General features: G+C 36.6%; 1 protein-coding gene across 11 annotated transcripts in view; it reads left to right on the plus strand.

Moving 5' to 3' along the window:
• Positions 1-26,138, plus strand: part of LOC138749418 (general transcription factor II-I-like) — a 188,504-nt gene that overhangs the window by 47,379 nt on the left and 114,987 nt on the right. For 6 of the 11 annotated variants that reach the window (XM_069910710.1, XM_069910708.1, XM_069910709.1 and 3 more), the window contains 4 exons: positions 9,276-9,379; positions 15,959-16,097; positions 18,194-18,331; positions 23,879-24,062. In XM_069910710.1, coding sequence (XP_069766811.1) covers positions 9,281-9,379; positions 15,959-16,097; positions 18,194-18,331; positions 23,879-24,062 — 560 coding nt within the window. In that variant the 5' untranslated portion in view covers positions 9,276-9,280. Of the gene's footprint in view, positions 1-293; positions 393-9,275; positions 9,380-15,958; positions 16,098-18,193; positions 18,332-23,878; positions 24,063-26,138 lie in introns of those variants that run through there. The other 5 variants (XM_069910706.1, XM_069910705.1, XM_069910713.1 and 2 more) reach the window with 2 other exon arrangements.

Below are 26,138 nucleotides of genomic sequence, written 5' to 3' on the forward strand. Positions count from 1 at the left end.
TTCTATTATGAGGCATGCATATTTCCCTTTTCTTTAAAGCTATTCCAATGTAATAATGATCATTAACTAGCGACTTTTTTGACAATGATTCCAAGAACTGTTGGCCTTCCTTTGAAGGTTCTTGAGGCACTCAGTAAAATCATTTTGAACTATTGTTCCCAATGCTTATCAAGTTTAACAATCAATATCTTGTTGACATTTATAGCCGACTGGTCTTGAACCTCTTTTTTCCTTCCTGAGCTAGGTCCCGCACCAAAACAGTGGCCTCCTGCCCGGCTGGGAACTCAACGTAGGCGTAATGCGGGTTCGTGTGGAGTAGAGTCACTCGGTCGACCAAGGGGTCGTTCTTTGAGTGCCGGACATGGTGTCGCAAAAGGACGGGGCCAGGGACGGTGAGCCATGCCGGTACAGTGGTTCCTGATTCAGATTTCCTTGGGAAAAGGAACATCCTTTCGTGGGGGGTGGCATTTGTTGCGGTACATAGGAGGGAGCAGATGGAGTGCAAGGCACTAGTGAGAACCTCCTGCCAGTGAGAGTTGGGGAGACCTTTAGACCAAAGAGCCAGTGTAACTGCTCTCCAGATGGTGGCATTCTCCCTCTCGACCTGGCCGTTACCGCGTGGGTTATAGCTAGTAGTCCTGCTTGAAGCGATACCACACTCCAGAAGGTACTGTTGCAGCTCTGCGCTCATGAATGAGGACCCCCTATCACTGTGGATGGAATTGGGGTACCTGAAAATGGTGAAGATACTATGAAGGGCCTGTATCACTGAGGTGGCGGTGGTATCTGGGCAGGGCACAGCGAACGGGAAGTGGGAGTACTTGTTGATGTCCATAAGGATGTAGTTATTACGGTTGGTCGACGGTAGGGGCCCCTTAAAGTCTACGCTAAGACGCTCGAAGGGGCGGGTGGCTTTCATAACGTGGGAGTTTTCCCCGGATGGAAGAAGTGGGGCTTGCATTCAGCGCACACCGAACAGGCTCGGGTAATGGAGCGAATCTCCTCGACTGTGTAAGGTAGGTTGCGTGCCTTCACAAAGTGGGCAAACCTAGTGACCCCTGGATGGCAGTGCCTCATGGAGTTTCTGTAGTCTGTCCATCTGTACGCTGGCGCACGTCCCCCTGGAGAGCACGTCAGGCGGGTCGTTGAGATTACCAGGCGGTACAGGATGTCATAGTTAAAGGTGGAGAGCCGTCTCCCACATTCCTTATCATATCTAGTGGTTTGAGCTTTTGGTACACCTCACTGACAAAAGGCAAAGGAGGAAAAACCCAACACCCAACCCCAACCAACCAATTTTCCCTTGCAACCGCTGCAATCGTGTCTGCCTGTCCCGCATCGGACTGGTCAGCCACAAACGAGCCTGCAGCTGACGTGGACTTTTTACCCCCTCCATAAATCTTCGTCCGCGAAGCCAAGCCAAAGAGAAGACATCTGAACCAATTAGCAACTCTTTCTCAAGTTGTTTTCACATAGACAAATATTTTTCAAATGCGTCCATGGTTCAATGACTTTTTGATGTGGGATATTTCCTTTATTCACAGGGATAGTTTTCTGAGTGTATGCACCTGAGAGTTCACAAAAATTGTTACTATCCAGTCCAGTGATCCCTAGGCCCAAAACAACTTCATTTCAATGTGTTTAACTTGACCTATAGTTCTCAAGACTTTTTGATCTTTTTCTTTGAAGATTAAGCTTATTCATTAACCACACAGCGTAAAATTACAGAGTGCTACCTGGTTCTAGAAATGCATAAGTATGAACTATTGCCCTCCTTTTCTTGGTCTTCACTTGCACAGGTACTATTAAAAGTTTGCAGTTGTTCTCACTGGCCATTTGTCTGTACTGTCTTCATCTGCTTCTTGCTGTTTGCTCCTTTTCTGTTTTCTTTTTCTGGGAGATGTATAATATTTTGGGATGGTTTGACTGCATATGTTGCAGCTGAGTCAGTTTTTGCTGATGTGTCAAAACCTACTCAATTTTCCCTCAAAAATGCAATTTTCTCACTGCATCATCTTTCCAACTGTGCTCACTTTTCCAAAGCATCCTTTACAGAACAAACATTATTTCACAGCAGGTAAACTTGCCTTTTACTTTTTTCATCTGTAACTGCTAGGGAGGTGGTAAATGTACTTTTTTTTTCAATTTTGGTTGAGGGTGTGATTTGGATCTCTAACTCCTTTGCTTACTGTCTGAGTGCCTTTGATATTTCCATACATCCACTTGCCCTTCATTGACCTCCACTAAATTCCTAAAATAGCTGTTTGATTGTATTTTTTCTGATATTCAACATCCATAGTTCTCTCATCCGGTAGGGTAATTTATTTAAAATGATTAGCATATTAGTAGACATTTCAAGCTCTTGTAGATGGCTGATGATGTCAGCCATGACATTGCAACATCCTCTTAGAAAAAGGATGTAAGCTTGTTTTATTGGCGACCATGAAAGAGCCTTCTGTAGATAAGCTGTAGCAATTTTATGCTTGTGGCCAAAATGCTTTAGTAAAGACTTATTAGCCTTTTCAAATCCTTCGTTCGGGGGCAATTCCTCACAAGTTCTTTTGGTTGTCCACTTGTGAACTGTTATAATCTTCTTGAGTTTTGGGTCTCAATTTCAATACTGCGTTCAAAAGATTTCATGAATGCTTGGAATTGAAGTGGGTCACCATCAAAAACTTTAATCTTTCTCTCAGGAAGAGAGAGAGACTGTAAATGGATTAACAATGCAGCAATTTCATCATTCCTTCTCATGCCTGAGTGTACATTACTTTGTTCACTCAGATTTTTATTACCTGACGGAAGCATCAAGTATTCTGCATTGCAAGATGATATTTGGCTCATATCTGTGTCCACTGAGGTCATTGTTGGGGTTTGAGGTTTGGTACCACCATGCCTTAACCTTGTAACTGTGGCTTGGGCTCTACTTTGGTCCTTCTTTGGTATGTTTTGGTACTTTCTGTTGTCCTTCCTCAAAATGTAACTCCATAACTTTAGACAATCTACTTCGAACACCAACTACCTCTGAGCTGCCTAGTGCCCTCGCCTGATTAAGAGCATTTTTGTTTCCAGTTCCAGTTTTGCTTTTTCAATTGCACCTCCTGCCTCTTTAGCTGTTCCTCCTGCAGCTCCTTTTCTATCCATACCTGATCCTATCTTCTCCTTATCCACGCCTCCTCTTCTAAGGCCAATTTATTTTGAAGCAATTCTTTTTCGGCTTCAAGAGCTGTTACGTAAACCTGAACCAGGTATGGATAGAAAATGTGTAGATGCAGTACTTGAAATTCTGGAGCCTGCTCTGGAACTTCTCTTGATTCTCCTGCTTCCAGTATTTGACGCACTATCTTCGGGTCATATATCATACTCTGTCAGATGTCACCTGAATATCTGACTTTGTCTCCATTTTGGATTGTCCATCCTCCACACCACCATCTTGTAGGACACCTTCAAACAATTCCAAGTGTAGGAAATTTCTTTGCAAAGGAAAAATGGTAGGAAAGTCATAGAAAAGTTAACATGGAAATAAGAATTAGGAGGATTACATTTTACTAATTTCAAGAATTATTATAAGGCAGCACAACTAAGATTTTTTTTCTTTGTAAAAACTAAACCATCTTGGGTGGAAATTGAATTAAATAAAATAGGAGTAACTATATCAAAAAAGTTTATAAATGGGAACCAAAATTAATAAAAATCGACAAAGACACTCCGTTATTAAAACATTTGCTTAATATTTGGAATAAAGTTGTGTTAGAAATTGATGGAAATCTTTTCAATCATTAAAAAGCATTATTCTTTTAATTTTCTCAAAATATAATCTCTTTTTAAATATTTGGAATAATAAAGGAATTTAAAAATTGGGAGATTGTTATGATATTGATAGATTGTCATTTGATCAATTAAAAATTAAGTATGATATTCCTTGTAATATGTCATTTTATTTTCATTTAAGAGCTATTTAAGAGAGAAATTAGGATCTGATATGATTCTTTAAAAATCTTACAGATTTAGAACAAATTATAGTTGATGGAATGACTAAAAAATTAATTTCAATAACATATATTGTTACGAGCCCAGAGGACCCCAAAACCCAGCAACAATAGATAAGCACTAAAATAAATGGTTACTTAAACAAAAGTTGTCTTTAATTATCTTTAAACATGAAAACAAAATCACACTTTAACTTATCACTTTGGTTCATAGTCCAATCTCACTTCTCATTCCTCCAAGTTCACTGGTTGCAGCCAATTCTTATACTGTGCACAGAATTTAACATTTATAAAGTTCACCAGACTTTGATGCTTGAAAGGTAAATGGTTAACCTCAGGAAGGTTCTTGCCAGTTTTCAGCGACTGATTTGTTGTTCCTTTTACTTGCATCAGCCATTTCAGTGTCTTGCTGAAGAAACTTGCCCCGTCAGGATTCTCCAGATGATAACCTTTTTTTTTTCAGGTCACCACAGAGTTCCTTTTTGTTTCTCATATTCCAAGTGAAATGTTAGACAGACAGAACCACAAGGGCTTTGACCAGGCCGTCTTCCAAATGGGGCTTTGCACAAGCTTGCCAACTTGACCTGTTCCAGTCCCAGCTGCTTCTGCTGGCTGTAACACTGTACAAGTGATCTCTCTCTCTCTCTCTCTCTCTCTCTCTCTCTCTGAGAAAAAGCCTGTTTGACTCTCTCTGCTTGCAAAACCACATGACCCTCATAGAACAGCAAGCTTTAGACAGAAACGGCTCTGAGAAACTCGTTCATCTGTTGCCTTATGTAAATAGCAATCCATTAGTGAAATCTCTTGAGCACTTTAAAGCTCTTACAAAAGCTTTAAGGCCCCGATATGCCTAGCATTAGCAGAGCTCCAGAGTTTCAATTAAGATCTGTTTTAAAGTGTTTGTATGTAACCTACTCTAACAAACCTTTCCCAATTTATCTCCCAAAATCATATCTATATATTCTGCTGCACTTAAACGAACAATAACTTCTGGAACAATATTTTTTGGGATCCTAGAGTGTCCTCTGAAGCAATCCAAATTAATATATATCTATGTTATGTATTTTTAGATTTAGATTTTAGTCATTGGTATCAGTTTGGGTTTTGGTGGGGGGGGGGGGATTTTTTAGTTTTTACTTTTAGTAGTGTATTGGTTTTTTTTCCTTTTTTTTAATATTGACATTTGTAAACATTGTAATATTGTGATGTTATAATTATCATATGTTGATTTAAATAAAATATTTTAAAAAATTTCCGTGGCTGTTTTTATATTCTATTGATGTTTGTTTTTGCAGTAATTCTGTGGAGTTTGTATTCCCAGCAGCTGAAACCTCTTTTTTGCCAATTTCATCTTGCTTGAAAAGCAGTTTTGACTCCCATTTGAATCTAATTCTTGATGTTGTAGTTCTTCTCCAAGTAGAAGCTTCAGTGGTGGTTGTCTTTTTATCCTTATCCATTGCACAACAATAGCTCCAAAACTCAAAGGACAAGGGGCAGTTTCTCCAAACTGTGTTCAAACTTGCAATAAACACACAGGAGTCCTAAATTGAGGTTTACCGCTTCTTTAGTGGCCTTGATGCTGCTATTGATAATTGTGTCCACTTGAGTTCGAAATGCTCAGCCATTCTATTCATTCTAAAACCAATTTCCAACTTTATTGACGTAATTGTAGTGACTACTTTATATTCGCCTGGAGGATAAGAAAATGTTGTCTATGACCTGTTCAAACAAATTTGTGTTAAAGTTGAGTTTTCCAAAGTTTATTAAATGATATTAAACATTGTTAACATTATTATCAGTTGCTATACATTGTTACAAGCTGTTAAATGTTCAATAGAAATTTTTGGAACTTTTCTGATTCCTCCATTTCGCAGATCAAAAGAAATAATCTAACCCTTATCTCTAGTAAATAGAGAAAAGCTAGCTATAACCTTGAAGCAAAGATGTTGCTAGGAAACAGCACAAAATATGTTAAACAAAAGCTACAAACAGACTGCTTGCTCGCATGAAATATATTTTAACCCCTATTGTCTCAGACCTTAATTAGCTAGTTAGGGCTTATTAATTTGTTTCCAGACATCATTAGGAAAGGCCAGGTGATACAAATTTCAAATTATAAATACCCTGACTCCTCAAACCTTGTCCCAACAATCAGCAGCCATGGTCTCCTTCAAGCAGCTGCATAACACTCTGAAAATTAAAATAAATGATGCTCACAGTGTTTGCAGGTGGTCATTTCTTCAGTTCATAATGTATTAAGTAATGGCAGTTAACAGGAATGATGGAATTCGAGTTGAGACCAGGAAGACAAAAGAAACTTCTTGAGAAAACTGCTCAAAAGATTGCTGGAAAAGCAAATCAAAACCCCCGTTTGACTGCAAAAGTCCAGGAAGATTTAGCACGCTCTACTGTGCAGTGACACCTGCCCAAATATGACCTTGGAAGGGTCATCAGAGGAAAACCTTTCCTGCACCCTCATCACAAAATTCAGTGTCAGAAGTTTGTAAACAAGCCTGATGCAATTTGGAAACATTTTGGAGTTAAAATAGAACTTTTTGGCCACAATGATCAAAGGTATGTTGGGAGAAAAAAAGGGTGCAGAATTTCATGACAAACCTCCAACTGTTAAGCATAGGGGTGGATTGACCATGCTCTTGATTTGTTTTGCAGCCAGTGGCATGGGGAAAAATGAATTCAATTAAGTACCAGCAAATTCTGGAAGAAAACATCACACTGTCTGTATATTTTAAAAAAAGTCAAAGAGAGGATGACTTCTACAACAGGGTAATGATCCTAAGCACACCTCAAAATCACAATGGACTACCTCAAGAGGTGCAAGCTGAAGGTTTTGCCATGGCTTCACAGTTCCCTGACCTAAACATCATGTGGATAGACCTCAAAAGAACAGTGCATGCAAGACAGCCCAGGAATTGCAAAGAATGGGTGAAAATCCCCAAACAAGAATTGAAGACTCTTCGCTGGATACAGAAGGCTGTGTTACTTGCCAAAGTGGGTGTTACTAAGTACTGACTGCAGGGTGTCCAAACTTTTGCTTCGGGCCCTTTTTTTTTGTTACTTTGAAACTGTAAAAGATGGAAATAAAATAATCTTGCTTAAAATATTAAAGAAATGTGTCATCTTTAAATTTATGCCTTTTGTATACCACTATTATTCAGTTCTTGTACAAAACCTATTTTCATTGTATAAGTTTGATAATTTTAGAACTACAGCAGGTGCCTAACCATTTATCCAGGATCGTTGGGACCAGACACCTGTCGTTGTTCAGAATCTTCCGGATTTTTGAATCATTTAATATGGTGGTCCCTTTAAGCAAATGCAATGTTTTAAAATGGCACAAAAAGGGGGACACGGGGTGTTAAATGAATTTGGATAAATTAAGAACATAATATCATTAGCATGTTGTTTTGATTTTAAAGTTAAACTTAAGACCTCCGTCCCAATCCTTGCCCCCTTACCTTCAGTGGAAAGGTGACTCTTGGCTCTGAGCACCTGGTGGGAGAGAAACAGGCAGCGATTGCCTCAATGCAGTAGCAGTGGTCGTCTTCTTTACTCATAGTTTCATGCAGCTGGAATCACCTTGGCACTGGCTGACTCCTGCAGCTGTTATGACTATTTTAATCGATGCTCCTGTACTATTTTTGATTTTTCCTTCCCTTTACGCACTTTTGTTCCAAAGGTTTTGCTGTCTATTGTAGGCTAGTCTTAAATTATCCATTAAGATTGACTGCCTAGAGTGCAAATTAATTCTCAATATTTTCTCTAATATTACCAGATTGAATGAACTATGAATAGTGTTTATATCAGATCTGATCTTCTTGCCCTGAAGTAATTTGTTGAACTCTGCTCTCATTAGAACTATTAGGTGTCTATGAGGAGAGAAGAACTTTGATCATGGGTCGACATTCACAAGCAGTAGATATTCATTCCCATGCTTTTGTTCAGCGTGTTACATTTCTCTACAAAAATCATAACCTGACCGTTGCTAGTAGCTTCTTCTTTGCTGTAGCAGCAGACTCTTCGTGGAGTCCAATGAGAAAAGAACCAGACCTCAGGCTGAAATCTTCCTGCTGTGCCAGGAGAAACTGCTTGTGTTCAGGAATCCTTTTGGAAATGATAAGGGGGAAAAAAAATCAACTTCTAGATTTTTCATTTGATTTAATTTAGTTAAAATATTTAGCTATCGTGAGAATTTGCAGTGTCATATTACTTACAATATTTTTATTGTATTTTTTCTTCAATGATTCCTGGGTATTTTTGTATGTTTGTTAAAAGGAAAACAGACATTCAATTTCTTTGACGGATTTGACAATTATAAGCGTAAACTAGTAGTTCACAGTGAGATCCTTTACTGGACTACACCATTGTACTAGGATCTACCCTCCTTGCAGAAGGTTGCAGTCAGAACTACAAGAATAAATAATTGTTGGTATATGAATTCAGTATTTGAATTCATATATTTGTATAAAGCAAATTTGTCTCACTAGCCCTTTATGCACTGGTTGGAGCATAGAATCATCTACAATGGGCTTTGAGGGCAAGAAAACCACTGGAATAATTAACCTACTGGTTGAGTTCATTAAAAATGTAGGATTAATTGGGTTTGTCAATGTAAATATTAACACAAAAAAATCATTAACATTCCATCAGCACAAGATAGGTTACCCAATCTCACTGACTCTTCAAATTTTAGGAGACTGCAGCCTTGACAAAACAAACAAAATACATATTAACTGCCTCTTTCTGTATGGATGCCGTTTGATTTTCTGTGCATTTCCAATATTTGATTTTTAATTTTGGATTTAGGAAACTAATAAAATATTGTCATTTTTCATGGGTTCATAGAACTAATTAACTGGTTGGGAACCATTTGAAAGTTGCTAAACCTGGGGAAAACTACTTGGGATTTCAAAGGCTCAAAGAAAAACAATTCAATAATGTTGACTAATTTTTATCATTGAATAGTTGGAAGTATTTTGGAATATTTTTATGGCACAGTGAGTGAAGTGGTTAGCGTGACACTATTTCAGTGACCTGGGTTTGAATCTGGTGCTATCTGTTAGGAGTTTGTGTTTTCCCCATATCTGTGTAGGTTTCTTCTTGGTGTTCCAGCTTCCTCCCATATTCAAAAGATGTGTGGGGTTAGAAGGTTAATTAGTCATATGGGTGTATTTGGGCTAGAAGGGCCTGTGACCATGCTGTATTTCTAAACTGGAAAAAAACTTGTGCAAAGGCTTTCTGTTTACTATCTGATCTCTTCCTTGTCTTCAGGAAATATGGCACAAGTTGGAACTACACCAGTCATACAAGAAGAACCCTCTAGTGCTGAAAACCTTCTGGCTGTAAAATTCCTTATGTCAGCACTGGAATCCATGGTAAGGTATTAATTTGTTAAGCTACCACTTGAGCTCCTAAATGATGTAATAGGGAATTTTAAGTGTTTAAGGGTGTTGAGTCAATAAATCAATAACCCTCAGTATAGTTGTTAAAAAGCCATCTTGCTGTTTCTTTGGAAAAAAAAGACATTTGGAGGCTTGGCAAAATGGAGGTTATAATTTTTGGAGTGTTTTAGATGGTTGAGGAAATGCTACTGGTTGTGGAAATAGAAATGAATGCTTTATATGTGAAGTACATTGTTAATTAACAGATGTTTTGCAGTGCTTGAAATTATGAAAATTGAAATAGTACAAAAGAAAACCTCCTTCCACTTGAAAGTTTTAGCATGAGAGTAAAAGAATAAGGAGGATGAAGCTAAAATATAATTAGTTTTAAATGTTTTGATTATATTAATGCTCCCAAGAAAAGTCAGTTTTTAAAGAAAGAAAAGTTACTCTGTTTACTGATGTAGTTTTGTATGTTCAAGAAATTTTGCTAAAATGCTTTGGGAATATACGCAAGTGTCGATGTATTTGGGCAGACAAAGAATTGCTCAAGGAAAGCAGGCCAGTAAGTATTCATGGGTAGAAATGATCAGTCAACATTTCTGGTTTGAACCCTTTAAGACTAATTTAAAAAAAAAAGTTAAATTACATACAAATCGCCCACTTGTATGGCGATTTTGCTCACAATTCCAGCATCTGTGGTTTTTGTTTCTCTGGGTGTATTTAGGGATAGATTCTGATAGAGTGGGGCATTGGGCTTTTATTTCTGGAGTGGGGTTAATGTCAGTGTGATGATGCAGTGTTAGACATTCATGACTGCTTCCAAATTATCAAATTACTGTTTACCCAATACTATCATTGAATAGTCCTTTCTCTACAATGTATTTTCAATCAAGTATAACTACTGAACAAACAAAATTAATGATAGTAAAATCCTTTACATCCAGGTAGATGCCAGGTAAGTGTATTTTCCAGTTTCACCTTCTCTCTAATTCTCCTATAATAATAGTGATAATCCTGTCCACGAGAGCAAGGGGTAACAAATAGGACTAAATTTAGAAAAAAAAGAGCCAATTTGTCTTTTGATGTATGTCCCCGATATACCACTTTAAACTGAATCAAAGAATAACAAGCGCATATTGAAGAAGTATTAATTTATAGACCTTCTCCCATGACTTGTCTGGAAGATGTAACTGAAGTTCCTCTTCCCAGACCCTTTTAATTTTGTCATTAGAATTTTATTGCAATCTTAACAACACTATAAATGTTGCCTATTAAACCCTTATGAGAAGGGTTTAAACAAAAAAGAGTATCAACAATGTTGGAAAGTTAGGCATTATTCAGAAAATTTCTAATTCCAAAGCATCTTTAAGAGGGACGTCAAATGATGTAGATGAGGAAGGAGGCGGCCTCCAAAACTCTTGGGTAATTATAAAATAAAATAAAAATAAAATAATTTACAATAATTTAAACAGGAAGAATATACCATTATGGTGAAGATGTCGAAGAATTAAAAATTGTTGGCGACTTTGAGCTCCCAACGACAAGCAGTTTTTCAACAGAAAAGGGCCTACTTACATGAAGAAGCCGGGGATTGTGGCTTGTTCTGCTTCCACGCAGACAATCCAACATCTGGGAGGAATAGTGGAACGCCTTTGGCGTTGGAGCCAAGAGATGTTATGGAAGAAGAAAAGAGACTGGGCATGTGCACAGTGAAGGAGAACTGGAAAAAGGAACTCTCTCAAAATGGTGATTTGGAAGCTGATCAAAATACCGAAGAACAGGATGAACTTGTAAATGTTAAACCAGTGAGCCAAGTTTAAAAAATTTAAACTACAAACTGAAGAAAAATATACTAATGAAGATGTAAAGTACTTTTATTGAAAGATCAGAAAACTAACAAGAAACTGGATCATATTTTAAAAGTAGTGACGAGGCTGGAACAGAAATTGGGATTTTAAATGAGAGTAATGGAAGTGGAAGAAAAAAAAGGAAGAAAAAATGGATGAAACTATAGAAAGAGTGTTTAAAGTGGAAAAAAGAATTAAATGAATGGGCTACAGAAAAAGCAAAAATATTGGAAAAGATGGATTCTTTAGAAAATTTTACTAGATGTAATAATGTTAAAATAGTGGTCCTCAAAGAGGAAGTGGAGGGGGTAAATCCCATCCGATTCTATCAAGAATGGTTACCAAATGTCCCGGGAGTACAAAATGTCAGAGCGAAGATAGAAATTGAGAGTATATAGATCTCCTTATCCATGTTCAGGAATTAATAAAAAACCACGCTCTATATTTATTGGATGTATGAAATGTAATGATCGTGAAAAATTATTAAGAGCTTCAGCGAAAAAGGTTAAGGAGAGAGAAGGAAAACCAGAAGTGGAAGGTGAATTTTTTAAAAATCCTGATATAAGTGCTGCAGAAATACTGCATAGAAGAGAATTTAATCCACTGAAGAACACCTTTTGGGGGGGGAAAAAGATTACAAATTTGTACTGCCAATTTGAAAATAATGATGCCAAATGGACAAAATAAGTTTTTTACTGATAGTGAAACCGCAAAGAATTTTGTGAACAAATGACCAATTTGGAAGGAAATTGAAAGAGAATGAGAGAACTTCTTTAAACCTGATTCTTTAAATCTAACTTGTGCTACTATTTCTTCCTGTGTATTTGTTTAATATTAATTCTTTGGAAAAGAATATAAAATTTTCTGAAATTATTCTGCCTGGGAGTTTGGAAGGCTGGCCTCCAGAATCCTTACATACATGTTTGTTAGTGCGTTTTCCCATTACCTGTAAAATAAGGGGGGGGGGGGGTGTAATTTTGATTTTTACACTGAAGGGAGGGTTTCTCGCTCTTAGTACTTTTTTCTGAGAAGTGCTGTTGATATTAGGTCCTTTGTTTGAGAGAAGTGAAAATGGTTTTTGAAAGAATATGTTGGGGATAGAAGGAAACCAGTATAACCATAATAATATTTTTTTTTATGTGGAATATAACTAAAGATTGTAAGTAGTGTTATAAACTTTGCTACTTTTCTACATTTTTGAAATTCACACTGATATTTTTTAGATCTTGTAAAAAGGGAAAAGGATCACTTTTACTTTGATACTAGTCCTAAGATTTTTTTCTATTTTTAATAAAAATACTATTTTTTTTTCTTCAAGGTGCTGATAGTAATCTTTGAGAAAAGGGGAATTACTTTTAAAAGGAATGTGGTATGGGGGGAGGGGGTGGAAGGAAAGATATGGAACAAGAATATTAATAACAAGATGTATAATTTTTGGAGTGTGACAGTTAAAGATTTTAAATAATGTTTTAAATTTTAGGTTGCTTTTTATTTTTGAAACTCACAGATTTTATAAAATTATTTAAATAGTAGTCCTGAGATACTACTTTATTTCCTCTTTAAATTTTTTATGGTTATTATTTCTTTGGGGGAGATGGGTGGGTTGAATAGATTTGGGTTTTTAAAGTCCAACATGTAATATGGTTTGTATGATTAAATTGTACAATTAATTTTGAATATGGATGAATGTACGACTTTAAAAACAAATAAAATATTCCAAAAAAGGTATCTTTAACAAATAAAGAGGCTTGATCGATTATAGATGGTTGAAAAAAAAAATTAAGATAAATTTTATTTTATCTAGCACAATTTTTCAAGTGTGACCATACATAAATATGTTTTTGGGAGATAAATTGGGAAAGGTTTTAGAGTAGGTCACATACAAACACTTTAAAACAGATCTTATTTGAAATACTGGAGCCTCTGCTAATGCGAGACATGTTGGGGCCACAGAGCCTTTGCAAAAGCTTTGGAGAGCCCAAGAGACTACTAATGGATTGTTGCTTACAAAAAGGCTACAGATGAAAGAGCTTGTTGAAGCCACCTATTGTCTAGAAGGGAACTTGCTGTTCTAAGATGGTCATGTGGCTTTGCAAGTAGAGTGAGTTGAACAGGTTTTATTATCAGAGAGTGAGAGACACACACAGAGATCAGTTCTACGGTGTTAACAGTCAGCAACAGCAACTGGGACTGGAACAGGATAAGCTGGCAAGCTTGTGGAAAAACCCATTTTGAAGACGGGTTCTTAATTCAGCATGGTCAAGGCCTTTGTAGTTCATGCAAGAGGAGAGGATTGGCTGTCTAATGTTTCACTTGGAATAAGAGAAACAAGAAGGAACTCTGGTGACCTGAAAGAAAGAACCCTGAATGGACAAGTTTCAACAGTAAGACACTGGAGTAGCTGGCTAAAAATAAATCAGTTGTAGATGTCCTGGTACAACAAATCTCTCTCTGAAAACTGACAACAACCTTCCAGAGCGGTAACCATTTGCCTTTCAAGCACCAAAGCCTGGTGAACTTTATCAATGTTAAATTCTGTGCAAAGTATAAGCATTGCCTGCAACCAGTGAACTTGGAGGAATGAGAAGTGAGATTGGACTGTGAACCCAAGAACTTTTCTGAACTCTCCCACACATTACATAAACGTGCGCTTAGAATTAGAAGGGGGGTTAAGTTAGGTTAGTTAAGTCAATAGTGTTAAGTTTTCATGTTTAAAGATAATTAAAAGCAACTTTTGTTTCAGTAACAATTTGTCTTGTTGAATACCTATTGCTGCTGGGTTTGGGGTCCTCTGGGCTCATAGCACAAGTCAAAAAACTTCTGAAATTAAAATCAAATCTGTAATGTATGTTTAAATATTGGGTTGAAAGTATGTCTACTCATCTTGGAACATGTAAAAGGAAAAGCTGTTCTCAGTAAGGAGACTACAGAATACCTCTGCACTGAATTGAATTTCAAATCTACTCAATAAGGGCATAAAAAATTCATCACAATAGTAGATCCAGAAAATAATACAACAAATGTTAATTACCCAATAATAGACTCTAAGATTAGATAAAGCCATACCACCATCTTTCTTTAATTCCTGCAAATGGAATTAACTCAATCTTGGATTCATTTTGTATTCCAAATATAAGAAGATATTTTACAGTCAGTATTACCAAAAAAAGGATTTTGGAATAAAAAGTGGGACTGCTTGAAATAAATATAAAAATTTAGATAAGGTTATTATTTGAATAGCATTAAGATGACATTTTAAAGATAAAGCCATTGGAGACCATTTAAAAAGAGATTGTTTCACATAATCTATCAAAGGAAGAAAGTTAAATTTATATAGATCTTTAAATGTTTTGGTAATTTTAACCCCAAAAAGGTATATGATTATAAATAGGTACCTGGATGTTTATTGGGAAAAATTCACTCATGTAATTCAAATTTAAATAATAGGTTCAATTCATAACCAGAGAAGCTACCAAATTGGGAAAGCAAAGACAACATTGAAGGAATAGAGGTCTCATGATCTGAAATAAATACTAAAAGATCATCTGCATATAAAGATGCTTCGTGAGTTTCATCTCCTCAATTACTTCCCTGAATCCTGAAGTACTATTGCTATGGGTTTCAAAGCTAAATTAAATACAGTACAACTTCAATTATCCAAAATGATTGGGATCTGGCCCATTTTGGATAAATGTTTTTTTTCTGAGAACCTGTCATTTAAAAAAAAGCCCAGTAGCAACAGCAAATCGCTTGTAACAATATTTATACAACAACAAAGAACAAGGGAAGGCTTTAAAAGCTTTAAAATAAAGTTTAATTCTCACCAAAAAACTGCTGGCCGCTGCCGATCACCACTTCTCCACTGAGGTCCCACTTCTTCCCATGGGCCCGAGGTCCAATGCTGCTGGCGCCAGGAGCCCAAAGTCCCTGGTCAGTTTGGCTCTGAAAAATTTTTTGGATAAATGAGTATTTCAGATATCCTTGTTTATCTGAAATTTTTAAGAAATTGGATAACTGAGGATTTCAGAGAATCTGATTTCAGATAATCGGAGTTGTATTGTAATAAAGGGCCAAGAGGACAATCCTGTCTAGTTCCTTGAAATAACCTAAAAAATGAAGATCTTTGATTATTCGTAATTATTGAATAGAAAGACCAGGGGGAGGTTTTGTAAAGGGGAGAAGAGATATTAAATTAAAGAACAGATGAGGCATAAGGCAAAGGGAAAAGGTTCTTTGTAAATGAGAACAGCAGAATCATCTGAAATTCAGTTTGGTTGGTCCTGAAGACTGAATTACATATCTGTTGAATGACTATTTGTTCCTGAATATCCTTGGAAGATTGTCTTACCCCACTCTCTTTCCCAATAATTGTATTTTAATATTTATAAGTTGTTTTGCTACAATTAAATGTGCTTAAATTGGATTTATTTTTCTGATGTATATATTTTTAGCATATTGTATAAGGCATGTAATGAAAATGTTTTGTGATGCATCTCAACAGGAACTGATATTATGACTATATGCCAGTTTATCTTGTTTATAATTCCAATTTAGAACCTCTAGACCTTGACCTTAATATTTTTAAAAATCTCTAACTTGGAATACTTGGGGGTATGAAGCTGCAATTTGTTTTCAGTGTGATGTCTGATATTCAAGAAAGTTAATATCTTTAATGTGCATTTTATAACAAAAAAAATTGATTTGACTTGTCTTTGTTCTTCAGTGCCAGGAAATTGCAAAGTCAAAAGCTGAAGTGGCTTGTATTGCTGTATATGAGAAAGATATATTTGTGGTGGGGACTGAACGAGGAAAATCTTTCATTGGAAACAGAAAGGATTTTCAAACTGACTTTGTGAAATATTGTAAGTTGAAATTATATAATCAAGAGATATTAAATCTTAAGAAATCCTTTGTCTTTGTAGATTATTTAGCAAACCTGTTTAGAACCCTGTTTCCCTGTGGCGATGTCTTAAATTTGATTTTTTTTTCCTCCCAAGTTCATTCTCATTCACTCTTATAAAGTGTTTATGATGTAAAATGCTGTAATATAACATGATCTCTGCATTTTGTAACTTCTGGCTTTAACTTGATTGTAAAATGTGGCATGAATTCACATACATTTTCATCTTATTCTGCAGATGACCAGCTCTCTACAATTTACTGCAATTATTCTTTAACTTTTAAATATTACTTGCACTTAATTTTGCACAGGTGATCAGATTTGCAAAGTTCGCTTGCAAGTTACCAAAGTTTGTTCTGAACCTTTCTTCCTTCTTTTAATCTAAAAATCACATCATGACTACTTGCAGCCTTTTCTTTTGTTCATCCTGTTTACCTGATTCAAGACTCTAGACCCTACACTGGCCATGCATACAGAATATTTGATGTCCAACCATCAGCAGTTAAAGATATGTTGGAAAAAGTTTGAGCTTATCATGCCAAGAGGTTGTTATTAGGTTTTAAATGATGCTTACCACTTTGAAAAAAATTTGGGACAGGACCAGATTTACTGCAGTCATGCTGTTATTTATAGTTTGTTTATTTGTCGCAAAATACAAAGTATACTGAGAAAGGTTCTTGTGAGAACTGACCAGCAGGTTATCTCTACATTACATATATAGAGCACAATTTGCAGAGAATAGGATAACATTGAAAATTAGCACTAAGCAAGGGCAGTATGAGAACACTGTTTTAAGGTTGTTTCAGGTGCCTTATGGCTTCAGGGAAGAAATTGTCTTTAAGGTGTCTGTTCACATTCATAAGCCTTCTCATTGGTTTAAGGTTTAAAAATTACAGTTAGCCTTCTGATGAAATGGTGTATAAACAACTGATTTATCAGAGATAAGTAGAATGTCTAATGGTAACACCTTTGAATTGGGCACTAGCCCCGTTAATTTTTTTCTGTTTGAATAACTGCAAAGATAATAGATATGAGCGATGAAATTTGCTACAATATCCAGTGCTGCCTCGACTATTGAAGTTTTTTTAAAAAAAAAACAAAACATTTTTTAACTTTAATTGTCAACATACATTGCCTTTGGAAAATTTGTCTTTCTGTTGTGATTATATCCTGTTGAAGCCCAGGATGATGTACAGAGCAACTCCAATTTTCCAAAATGGTTGAGACTGGGCCTATTTTGGATAAATGATATTTTTGGATAACTGGTCACTTTTAGAAAACAGCACAGTAGCAACAGCAAATCATTTGTAGCAGTGTTTAAACAATAATAACCTACAAAGAAAGGCTTTTTAAGTATGAAATAATGCTTAATTCTCATTTTTTTAAAAAAACCTATGCCATCAGTTTGACTGAAAAATTTCATATAACTGAGCATTTCTGATTCTTTCGAATATCCTCATCTGAAATTGTTCAGAGGCAAAATCTGAGCCCAACAGACATCACTTCTGCATCCAACAAATTTTCAGATAACTGAGGATTTTGGATAATATGATTTCAGGTAGCAGAGTTATACTGTATTAAATACAGAAATTGTCATGAGCAAACTATGTACAGTGTAATCATAAGGCAGAAGGTTAAATCCAGGGAAATGGGTCCTTTTGCCAACTTGTCCATGTTGCCTATCCAAGTTAGTTTTATTTGCATGCGTTTGGTCCATATTCCTCTAAACGTTACCTATGCAGGTACCCCACCAAATGTCTTTTAAACGTTGTAGATGTACCCACCCATTTCTACCAATTTTTCCGGCAGCTTATTCCATATAACCACTACCCTTTATGTGGGTATGTACTTTTCAGTTTAAACTAACCCAATTCTCATTGTTAATTTCAGTGTTTTCCATTCAGTGATCAATTTGTTTTGGGTTAGTAAGACTGAAAGATTGTTTCTATTATTATAAAATGAATACCCTATAATTAATGGAATGCATATATCATTAGTTTGCTTTGTAAACATGCAATGGTGCCGCAACAAGTCTCCTAACAGTTGGTTTGATTTCAGGTGTGGCTGAAGAGAAAAAAGCAGCACAAAAACGAGGAAATAAAGGTTTGCCCTCTGTGACTCCAACTGCTATGGACAACCAGGCTGACATTGAGAAAATCAGAAAATTAGTTGAGGATTTGTTCTGCTCACTTTATGGTACTGTTGTATTTTTGGGTCTCTTGTGCAAACAAATTAGCAAATAATAAATGCATAGCAATATTATAAATATTTTATTACTGCATATTTCAACATATAAATCGAGCCTTGAAACCCTCAAAAAGCATTTAAAAAAAATAAAGGAGGGGTGGGGGTTGCCATACGACAGATACAAAAATGAAACCTTAAATTCAACTAAAAAATGTTTGACACCAATTCAGCGTACAAGTAAACCCTTTAAAAGAAACAACTAAGTCAAGTCACTTTTATTTATCGTACTTACCTTGCTTGCATGGTAAAAAAACGAGATAATGTTTCTCCAGGACCACAGAGCATATTTACATAAATATAAGTAGAAGTTAAACACATTAAGGTACTAAGTCGTAAACAGTAAAAGTCCACAGTACACTATCCATATATGTTCTCGGAATTCAGGAGCCTGATGGCTTGGGGGGATTAAAACAAATGGTTGCCCAATTTGGATGTAAGGGCCTGAGTGCTGCGTTACCTCCTACCAGATGGCAGAAGGGTGAACAGTTTACATATGGGATGTGTAGAGTCCTTCACAATGTTTATTGCCTTTTGCCTATATCGTGTTGTAGATGTCCTTCATGGTAGGAAGAGAGCCCCCAGTGATCTTTTTCGCTGTAGGGTTTCTGCAGTCCAAGATGGTACAGCTTCCAAACCAGGTGGTGGTGCAGTTGCACAGGATGCTCTCAGTATATCCTCTGTAGAATGTAGTGAAGAGGTGAACTTTCCCCAGCCTTTGCAGGAAGTAGAGGGACTGCTGGACTTGGCTATGAAGCTGATATTAAGGGACCAGAGATTCTCCAAGTGCACTCCAAGGAATTGACCTCCATGGTGGAGTTTTCAATGGTCAGCTGAGTGTTGTTCCCCCCAGGTCTTCCTGAAGCCGACAATCATCTCTTTTGTTTTATTAACATTCAGATGTATGTTGTTGTCTCTGCACCAGTCTGTTAGCGACTGCACCTCATCTCTATGCTCACTTCTCATTCCTACTAATGAGGTTGGGCATGGTCGTGTTGTAAGCGAACTTGATGTGGTTTGAGCTATGTTTAGCTGCAGTCGTGGATCAGCAGAGTGGACTAAGCATGCAGACCTGGGGGAGGCTGTGTGTTCAGTGTAACGGTCTTTGAAGTGCTGTTACTGATCTGGACTGCTTGAGGTCTCTAACAGGAAGTCAAAAGTCCAATTGCAGACGGAGGTGTTTAAACCCAAGAGACTCAACTTCCTTATCAGGTACTGTGGGTATGATTGTGTTGAATACCGAACTGGTCAATAAACAGCATTCGAACATGCAAGTCATATTTTCCAGGTGGGTGAGGGCTAGATGGAGGACAGTGGGAAAGGCATCATCTGAGGAGCGGTTGGATCTGTATACAACAACAAATTTTCATGCTACCAGTATATTAGAACAAAATTTTTATTGGGTGTAAAAACACTTAGAATCTTTCAAAATCACTCATCATCTGAGGCAAAGGTTTTGGCACGCACATCCCTAGTTGCACTGTTTAAACTGTCAACATGTGGGTCCCAGTCTATATCTGATGAGGTGGGAGGCTTCTGCTTCATCGTCAGTGTCCCACAATAAATCATCTTCTGTACCATCCATTGCACGAGAGATACCGTACTTTTTAAACAATCTTATTGCAGTCTCTGCTTTGACTTCATCCCATGCTTTGAGCACAAAGTCAGACAGCACATCTAGTGATGCAGCACACATTGTCCTCCCATTTGTGAACAATTTTTCTGCACTCATTCCATTCTTGATGCACATGATCTTTGAATAGCTTGTTCAAGCAGACATCTAGAGGTTACAATATATACGTTAAACCACTTGGGATATCCGTGATGTAAATATTGTGTAGTGCTAATCTACTTTAAGTTTCCTGTGTTAGGAAACTTAAAGTAGATTAGCACTACACAATATTAAGTGGCTACGAAACATCCCAGACCAGCAAACTCCATTCTTTGCGTAAACTGCCTCACAGCCTGTTCTGCACATTGTCTATCTATGATTTTATACCACTTCTATCAATCCATCTGTTTGCACGAAAATGTACAAAAATGCCTGCTGCGAATTTTATTTTAGTTTACGCTTGAAGTTTACCATTGGTCTTAACTTTATCCTATTGGCCATGCACGATAACACTATGGTAAACCTGGTCATGGCCTATACTTCTGGTTTGCACAGTTTTCACACCTTTCCAGTCCACTGTTTTATTGCCTATCATGTTGAAATTCTTCCATGTTTTCAGTATTTGCCAATGCAACTGGTGTTTCTGCCAGTTAAGTATAATAAACTGGTGAAAACTTACAACTTTATAATCAAGATCTATTGGTAGTTTCTGGGCAATTTTTGTGTTTTGACGTAATACCAGATTTTTCTTGTTCATACAACTGTTGCACCAGCCTACTGTACCTTTAAAATTTTTTGTTGAGTTCTGGGTGAGACCTTGCCCACTTCAGTGCAAATGCTTTTATTTTTGCGTGACAAAATGTAGCAATCTTGCTTCTGTTCACAAACTCATGCTGCAACATTATTTTCCAACTCTGGCCATTGAAGAAGTCTTCTTCTCATCAAACATCGCTGCTTTGATATTTTTGTTAAAGCATCTTCTTTTTCCAATCTCTTACCAACTTCTCATGCATCTCAAATGTCCTTGAAGTGGCACAGTTGTTGGATTTCTTGGCCATTTCTCTTAGTTTTAACTTAAAAGTCACTTCATATTTTTGTCATTTTGCTGGAAGCTCCAGGCATTGCCCAACAGCTCAGTCGTTGTGATTTTGTTTTGGTGGGGGGATCAATTTGTATGCTCGATATATGATAAAACCATGAAAATGAGGCTGAAAATGGGGACCTGACACCTGAAGGTACACCAAAATACATGTAACCAAAATTCATGTAAACTTGTTAATCAAACTTTAAAAAAGAAAAATCATAGCACTAAGTTTGCAATTTAAAAATAACTTATGGTTAATAGAGAAAGAATGTACTATTCATAAAACTTTTGAGATTTGAAGATTCATTGGCGTTCCCTGTGTACTAAGCTGCTTAAGACTGTAATAGTTAAGAATAAGATGTCTCTGGGGAAGAGCTCAATTGAAAATATTGGGGCAAAACTGTAAGCAAATTCTAAGTGGATCCAGTCGAGCACTAGTTCATTCAAAATTGTTGTCCTTGTACTTGTAGGTTTGGGTTGCAGGACAGTTTTATGTTTTTAGTGTTGCAAGTGTCCCAGTTATAGTAGTTAGAAACAAAGAGTAACAAGACTTCAAATGTCCTTTGTCTTTGTATGGTTACAAAGTTAGTGCTAATATGAATTTTATTTTTCTAACCCTCCCTTGACAACTTCTGTGAAGTTAGTTTACTATATTTCCATTCTTAATCTGGTAGTCTTGAAAATCATGGATCTCTATCTTTGGTGGATGAGAAAATTAAAGAATTAAATAAACATGAATGCCATTGTAAAAGCTTCATTGCAGCTGGTTTGTTTGGAGATTGATCGATTTCTGGGGAGAAGGCAGGGGAGTGGGGCTGAGAGGGGAAAATTGATCAGTTTCTGATGGAATGGTGGAGTGGACTCAACAGGCAGAATGGACTACTTCTGCTCCTATTTCTTATGGTTTTGTGATCAGTTTCCATTTTTATTGTTTATCCTCTCAGATTGCCCTTGTTCAGAATCTGGAACTCTGATAATATTTCTGTTTATGCCTTGTATATTTGGCCTTCACTATCTTGTATAGATTATTTCTATCACTGAGTGAAATATTATTTCTAGTAATGCGAATGGCTTTTTGCTCACTTAACCCAGTTATTTGACTTTAATGTTTAAAAAATGCTAAAATTCTACAGATGATGCCACTTGCCTATGTCTCAAACAATCCTTGATTTTAGATTTTTTTTCCCAGATCTTCACTAGACCAAGTACTTTATTGGCAGTGTTTAATTTCTTTTGTAATGCTGTTGTTGATCTGAAAGAAGGTTGAATCATTTGATACGTGTGGACAGAAAAACTGAGTTGACGTTACAGATCTTAACCTCTTGGTCAGATTTAGAGAAAGAGTAAAAATTGGTTTTAAGTTACAGTTAATTGGTTTTAAGTTGCAGCTAAATTGGGCAAAAGAAACCTATTTGATGCGGTGAGTCTAGATTTGCTGTGGGATGAGTTGTTAATGTGTGATTGTTAATGTGTAGGAGATCAGAGCATGGAAAATGAAGTAGGTAAAAATATGAACCAATAATAAAGATAACTTGTAGTTGAAAAATTCTGTGTAGAATCTGGGAGGCTCCAATATGTCCAGAATGAAGATTAGCTATGTGGCTATTCTTCAGGCTTGCACTAATCTTTATTATAAGAGTGCTGCAAGCCACAGACAGAAAGGTCTGAGTGGATAAAGGATGGAAAATTAAAATAGCTGTTAACATTGCTGCCAATTTAATGTAGACAATTCTAAGTTCACGTCTGAGATTGGCTTTAGTGTTGCATTGAATTACTGCCACTTTAATACTTACACTCTTACCTTTCTGTTCTGTGGGATTATAATATCCAGTGCAAGCTTGAGAGACAATAATTTGTCTTCCATCTGGCCATATTGCAGGTTTAGGACTTAATTAAATTTTCCAACTTCTATCAGAATGAATAATTTGTGATTCATCTGTGATATTAACTCTATTTTACCCCACCATTAGCACCTACTACCTTGCTATTTATGACATTTCACGCACTGTCACCCTTTTGCTCCCTATTTCATTGCAGTGTAAACTTCTGAAGTTTTGTTGTAATAGTTATTTTTAGAAGCTTTCCTCTTGCAAAAGTAAGCTCTGCAATATTTCAATCTGGCACCTTCTCCAGTCAATATTTGAAGACTAAATGTGTCCAACTTAATGAACTCATCCATGGGTTAACCACTTAATAGGCCCCACTTCAAAAGTTCTATAAAACCTTGGAACATTTTAGTTAGGTAATTGTATTCAAGAAGTAAAACACAAAAGTCTGCAGACACCGTGGTTGAAATAAAAACACAAAGCTGGAGAAACTCAGCAGGTCAAAGTGTCCTTTACATAGCAAAAATAAAAATACCTAACTGATGTTTCAGGCTTGAGCTCTTAATCGAGGTATGGAAAATTGTCAGTAAGCATCGAATATAAAGGAGGCGTAGGGAGAGGAGTATGGTAGCAAAGACTGGAGGTAATGGAGAAAGGAGGGAAGGCACAGCAGAAAGCGAGGGGATTTTTCCATACCTTGATGAAGGGCTCGAGTCCGAAATGTCAGTTTTGTATTTTTATCTTTGCTATATAAGACACTTTGACCTGCTGAGTTTCCCCAGCTTTGTGTTTTACTTTAATTGTACTCGAGTTTTTTCACCCCTCTATTGGATATTTATCTTGGACCCAAAATACCTTTCAATCTATGTTCAGAGCATCACAACATTGTGCTAATCTGATCATGTATTTCTGTGTAGCTTTTTTTTCCTGCTTTCCTCCTTTGTTAGGGTGAATCAATTTATTTCTCTGAATTTCAGGTAAAGCTGTTGGGAAACCTGCTCCAATCCCTGTGCCTTATGAAAAGATCTTTAAGGACCCTGCTGCTGTAGCAGTACAAGGATTACCTGATGGTGTGTGTTTTAACCATCCATCAAAATATGACACGACAGCATTAAAAAAGATTTTGGAGCAGAAGTCAAAAATTATCTTTACAATGAAGAGGTAGGTAACCTTTCGCCTGAAGTTTTTAATTTTTAAGCAAAAGTGTAATTTTGTTTTTGCATGAGGTACTAAACTAAATTGGATACACACTTGTACATCCTCAGCATCATTGACATTTCTGCAAGGTGGTACCTGCCATCCTAGAAAGGCTATTGTGTAATGGAGATTGACTTCTACACTCTTTAAGTTTATTTCAAATCTCAACCGTTAGTTAAGGTTGTTAGGGTTCATTACCCAATTAATGTTTTTAGCTATTTATGACTCCTTTTAATTTGGGAAATTTGTTCTTGTCCAGCTCCTGATGCTGTTTGTGTTCTGCTGTTATTTAATTGTCTCTGCTAATTATTCAGAATCTTTAGTGTTAAAATGTAAATTGGAATAAATGTGTGCACAGAGAAATGCTTCACAGCCATTTTGTAAAACAATATTGCCTGTGATATTAGTATTAGAATAATTTACAATATCATTTATATACTTGAGCTTTGTTGTGTAATTAAGGGGTTTTGACTAGCAAAACTAAAAAAAAACATCCAGGATTTCTTCTGGAGTTGTTGTTTGTGCATGTTACCAATTCTGTCCCTATTCATGAACCATTTATGGTTTTTATACAGGCATTGCATAATGGAAATTATTGAAAATTTCCCACAATGCAGACTGTGTGAAAAGTTCGGAACAGAAATGAATTACTCATTCCCGTTCTGAAATTTTTCCAGCGGCAGCCCTAGATATTTTTGCAGACTGCCTGCAATCTAAGCTGAACTGCAGGCGGTCCTCAACAATGGGCTAAATGAATAAGATGACGATGTTGTTACGTTGTATGTCACCGCGACTCAGGTATTTTAGTGTAAACATCTTGATCGGCTACTATGGAGGGTAAGTGTGAAAATTATCGACAGGAAATTATCATGACGGTTGTTTAAAAACCATAATTGTGAATAGTTCATATTGTCTGGCACTAATTTTTCACAGCTGGGAGAATAGTAATGACCAATGTTATGGCCTCAGAGGACCCCAGAACCCATCAGCAATAGAAATTAATCAAGACAAATGGTTACTTAAACAAAAGTTGCTTTTAATTATCTTTAAACATGAAAGCAGGATCAAACTTATTACTATTAACTTAACTCCCTTCTAATTCTAGAGTGTAAGTTCAGAAAAGTTATTTGATTCACAGTCCAATCTCACTTCTCACTCCTCCAAGTTCACTGATTGCAGTCAATTCTTATACTGTGCACAGAATTTAATATTTATGAAGTTCAGCAGACTTTGGTGCTTGAAAGGTAAATGGTTACCGCTCAGGAAGGTTCTTGTCAGTTTTCAGAGAGACATTTGTTGGTCGCTGGACACAAATTGATTCCTTCTAATCAGCCATGTCAGTGTCTTGACGAAGAAACTTGCCCCATCAAGGGTTTTCCAGATGATAACCTTTCCTTCAGGTCACCACAGAGTTCCTTTTTTTATTTCACTTATTTCAAGTGAAATATTAGGTGCCAGCCATCTCCTCTTGTATGGACCAAAGGGGTTTGAACAAGCTGAACTAAGAACTCACAATCCATTTTCAAAATGGGGTTTTCCACAAGCTTGCCAGCTTGTGCTGTTCCAGTCCCAGGTGCTGCTGCTGCACTGTAGAACTGAACTCTTTCAGAGAAAACCTTATGACCCTCTTAGGACAGCACTTTGCACTCAGACAGACTGCAGCACCTAACCCAATGTTCTGAGTTCGTTCATCTGTTGCTTTCCAAAACAATAATCAGTTTCTCCACAGCATGTCCTATTAACACCTACTTGTGAAGTCTGGCATTCTTCAAAATTTTTGCAAAGGCACTGGACAGTCTTGCTTGAGCAGAGCTCTTGCATTTTAAATGAGATTTGTTTTGAAGTGTTTGTATTTGTTTCTGACCTTAAAAAAAACCCTCAATTTATCTTCCAAAAGCATATCTATAAACAATATAAAATATGACATAATCTGTCACACTATTCCAAAAATACTTGTGCAGTCAGTAGACTAATGTATATATTTCTTAACCAAACTCAGTATTTGAAGTCAGGAACATTGAAAGCTACTTTTGCTACATC

The sequence above is a fragment of the Narcine bancroftii genome, chromosome 14 (genome assembly GCF_036971445.1).
Source record: "Narcine bancroftii isolate sNarBan1 chromosome 14, sNarBan1.hap1, whole genome shotgun sequence".
NCBI classification, from domain to species: domain Eukaryota; kingdom Metazoa; phylum Chordata; class Chondrichthyes; order Torpediniformes; family Narcinidae; genus Narcine; species Narcine bancroftii.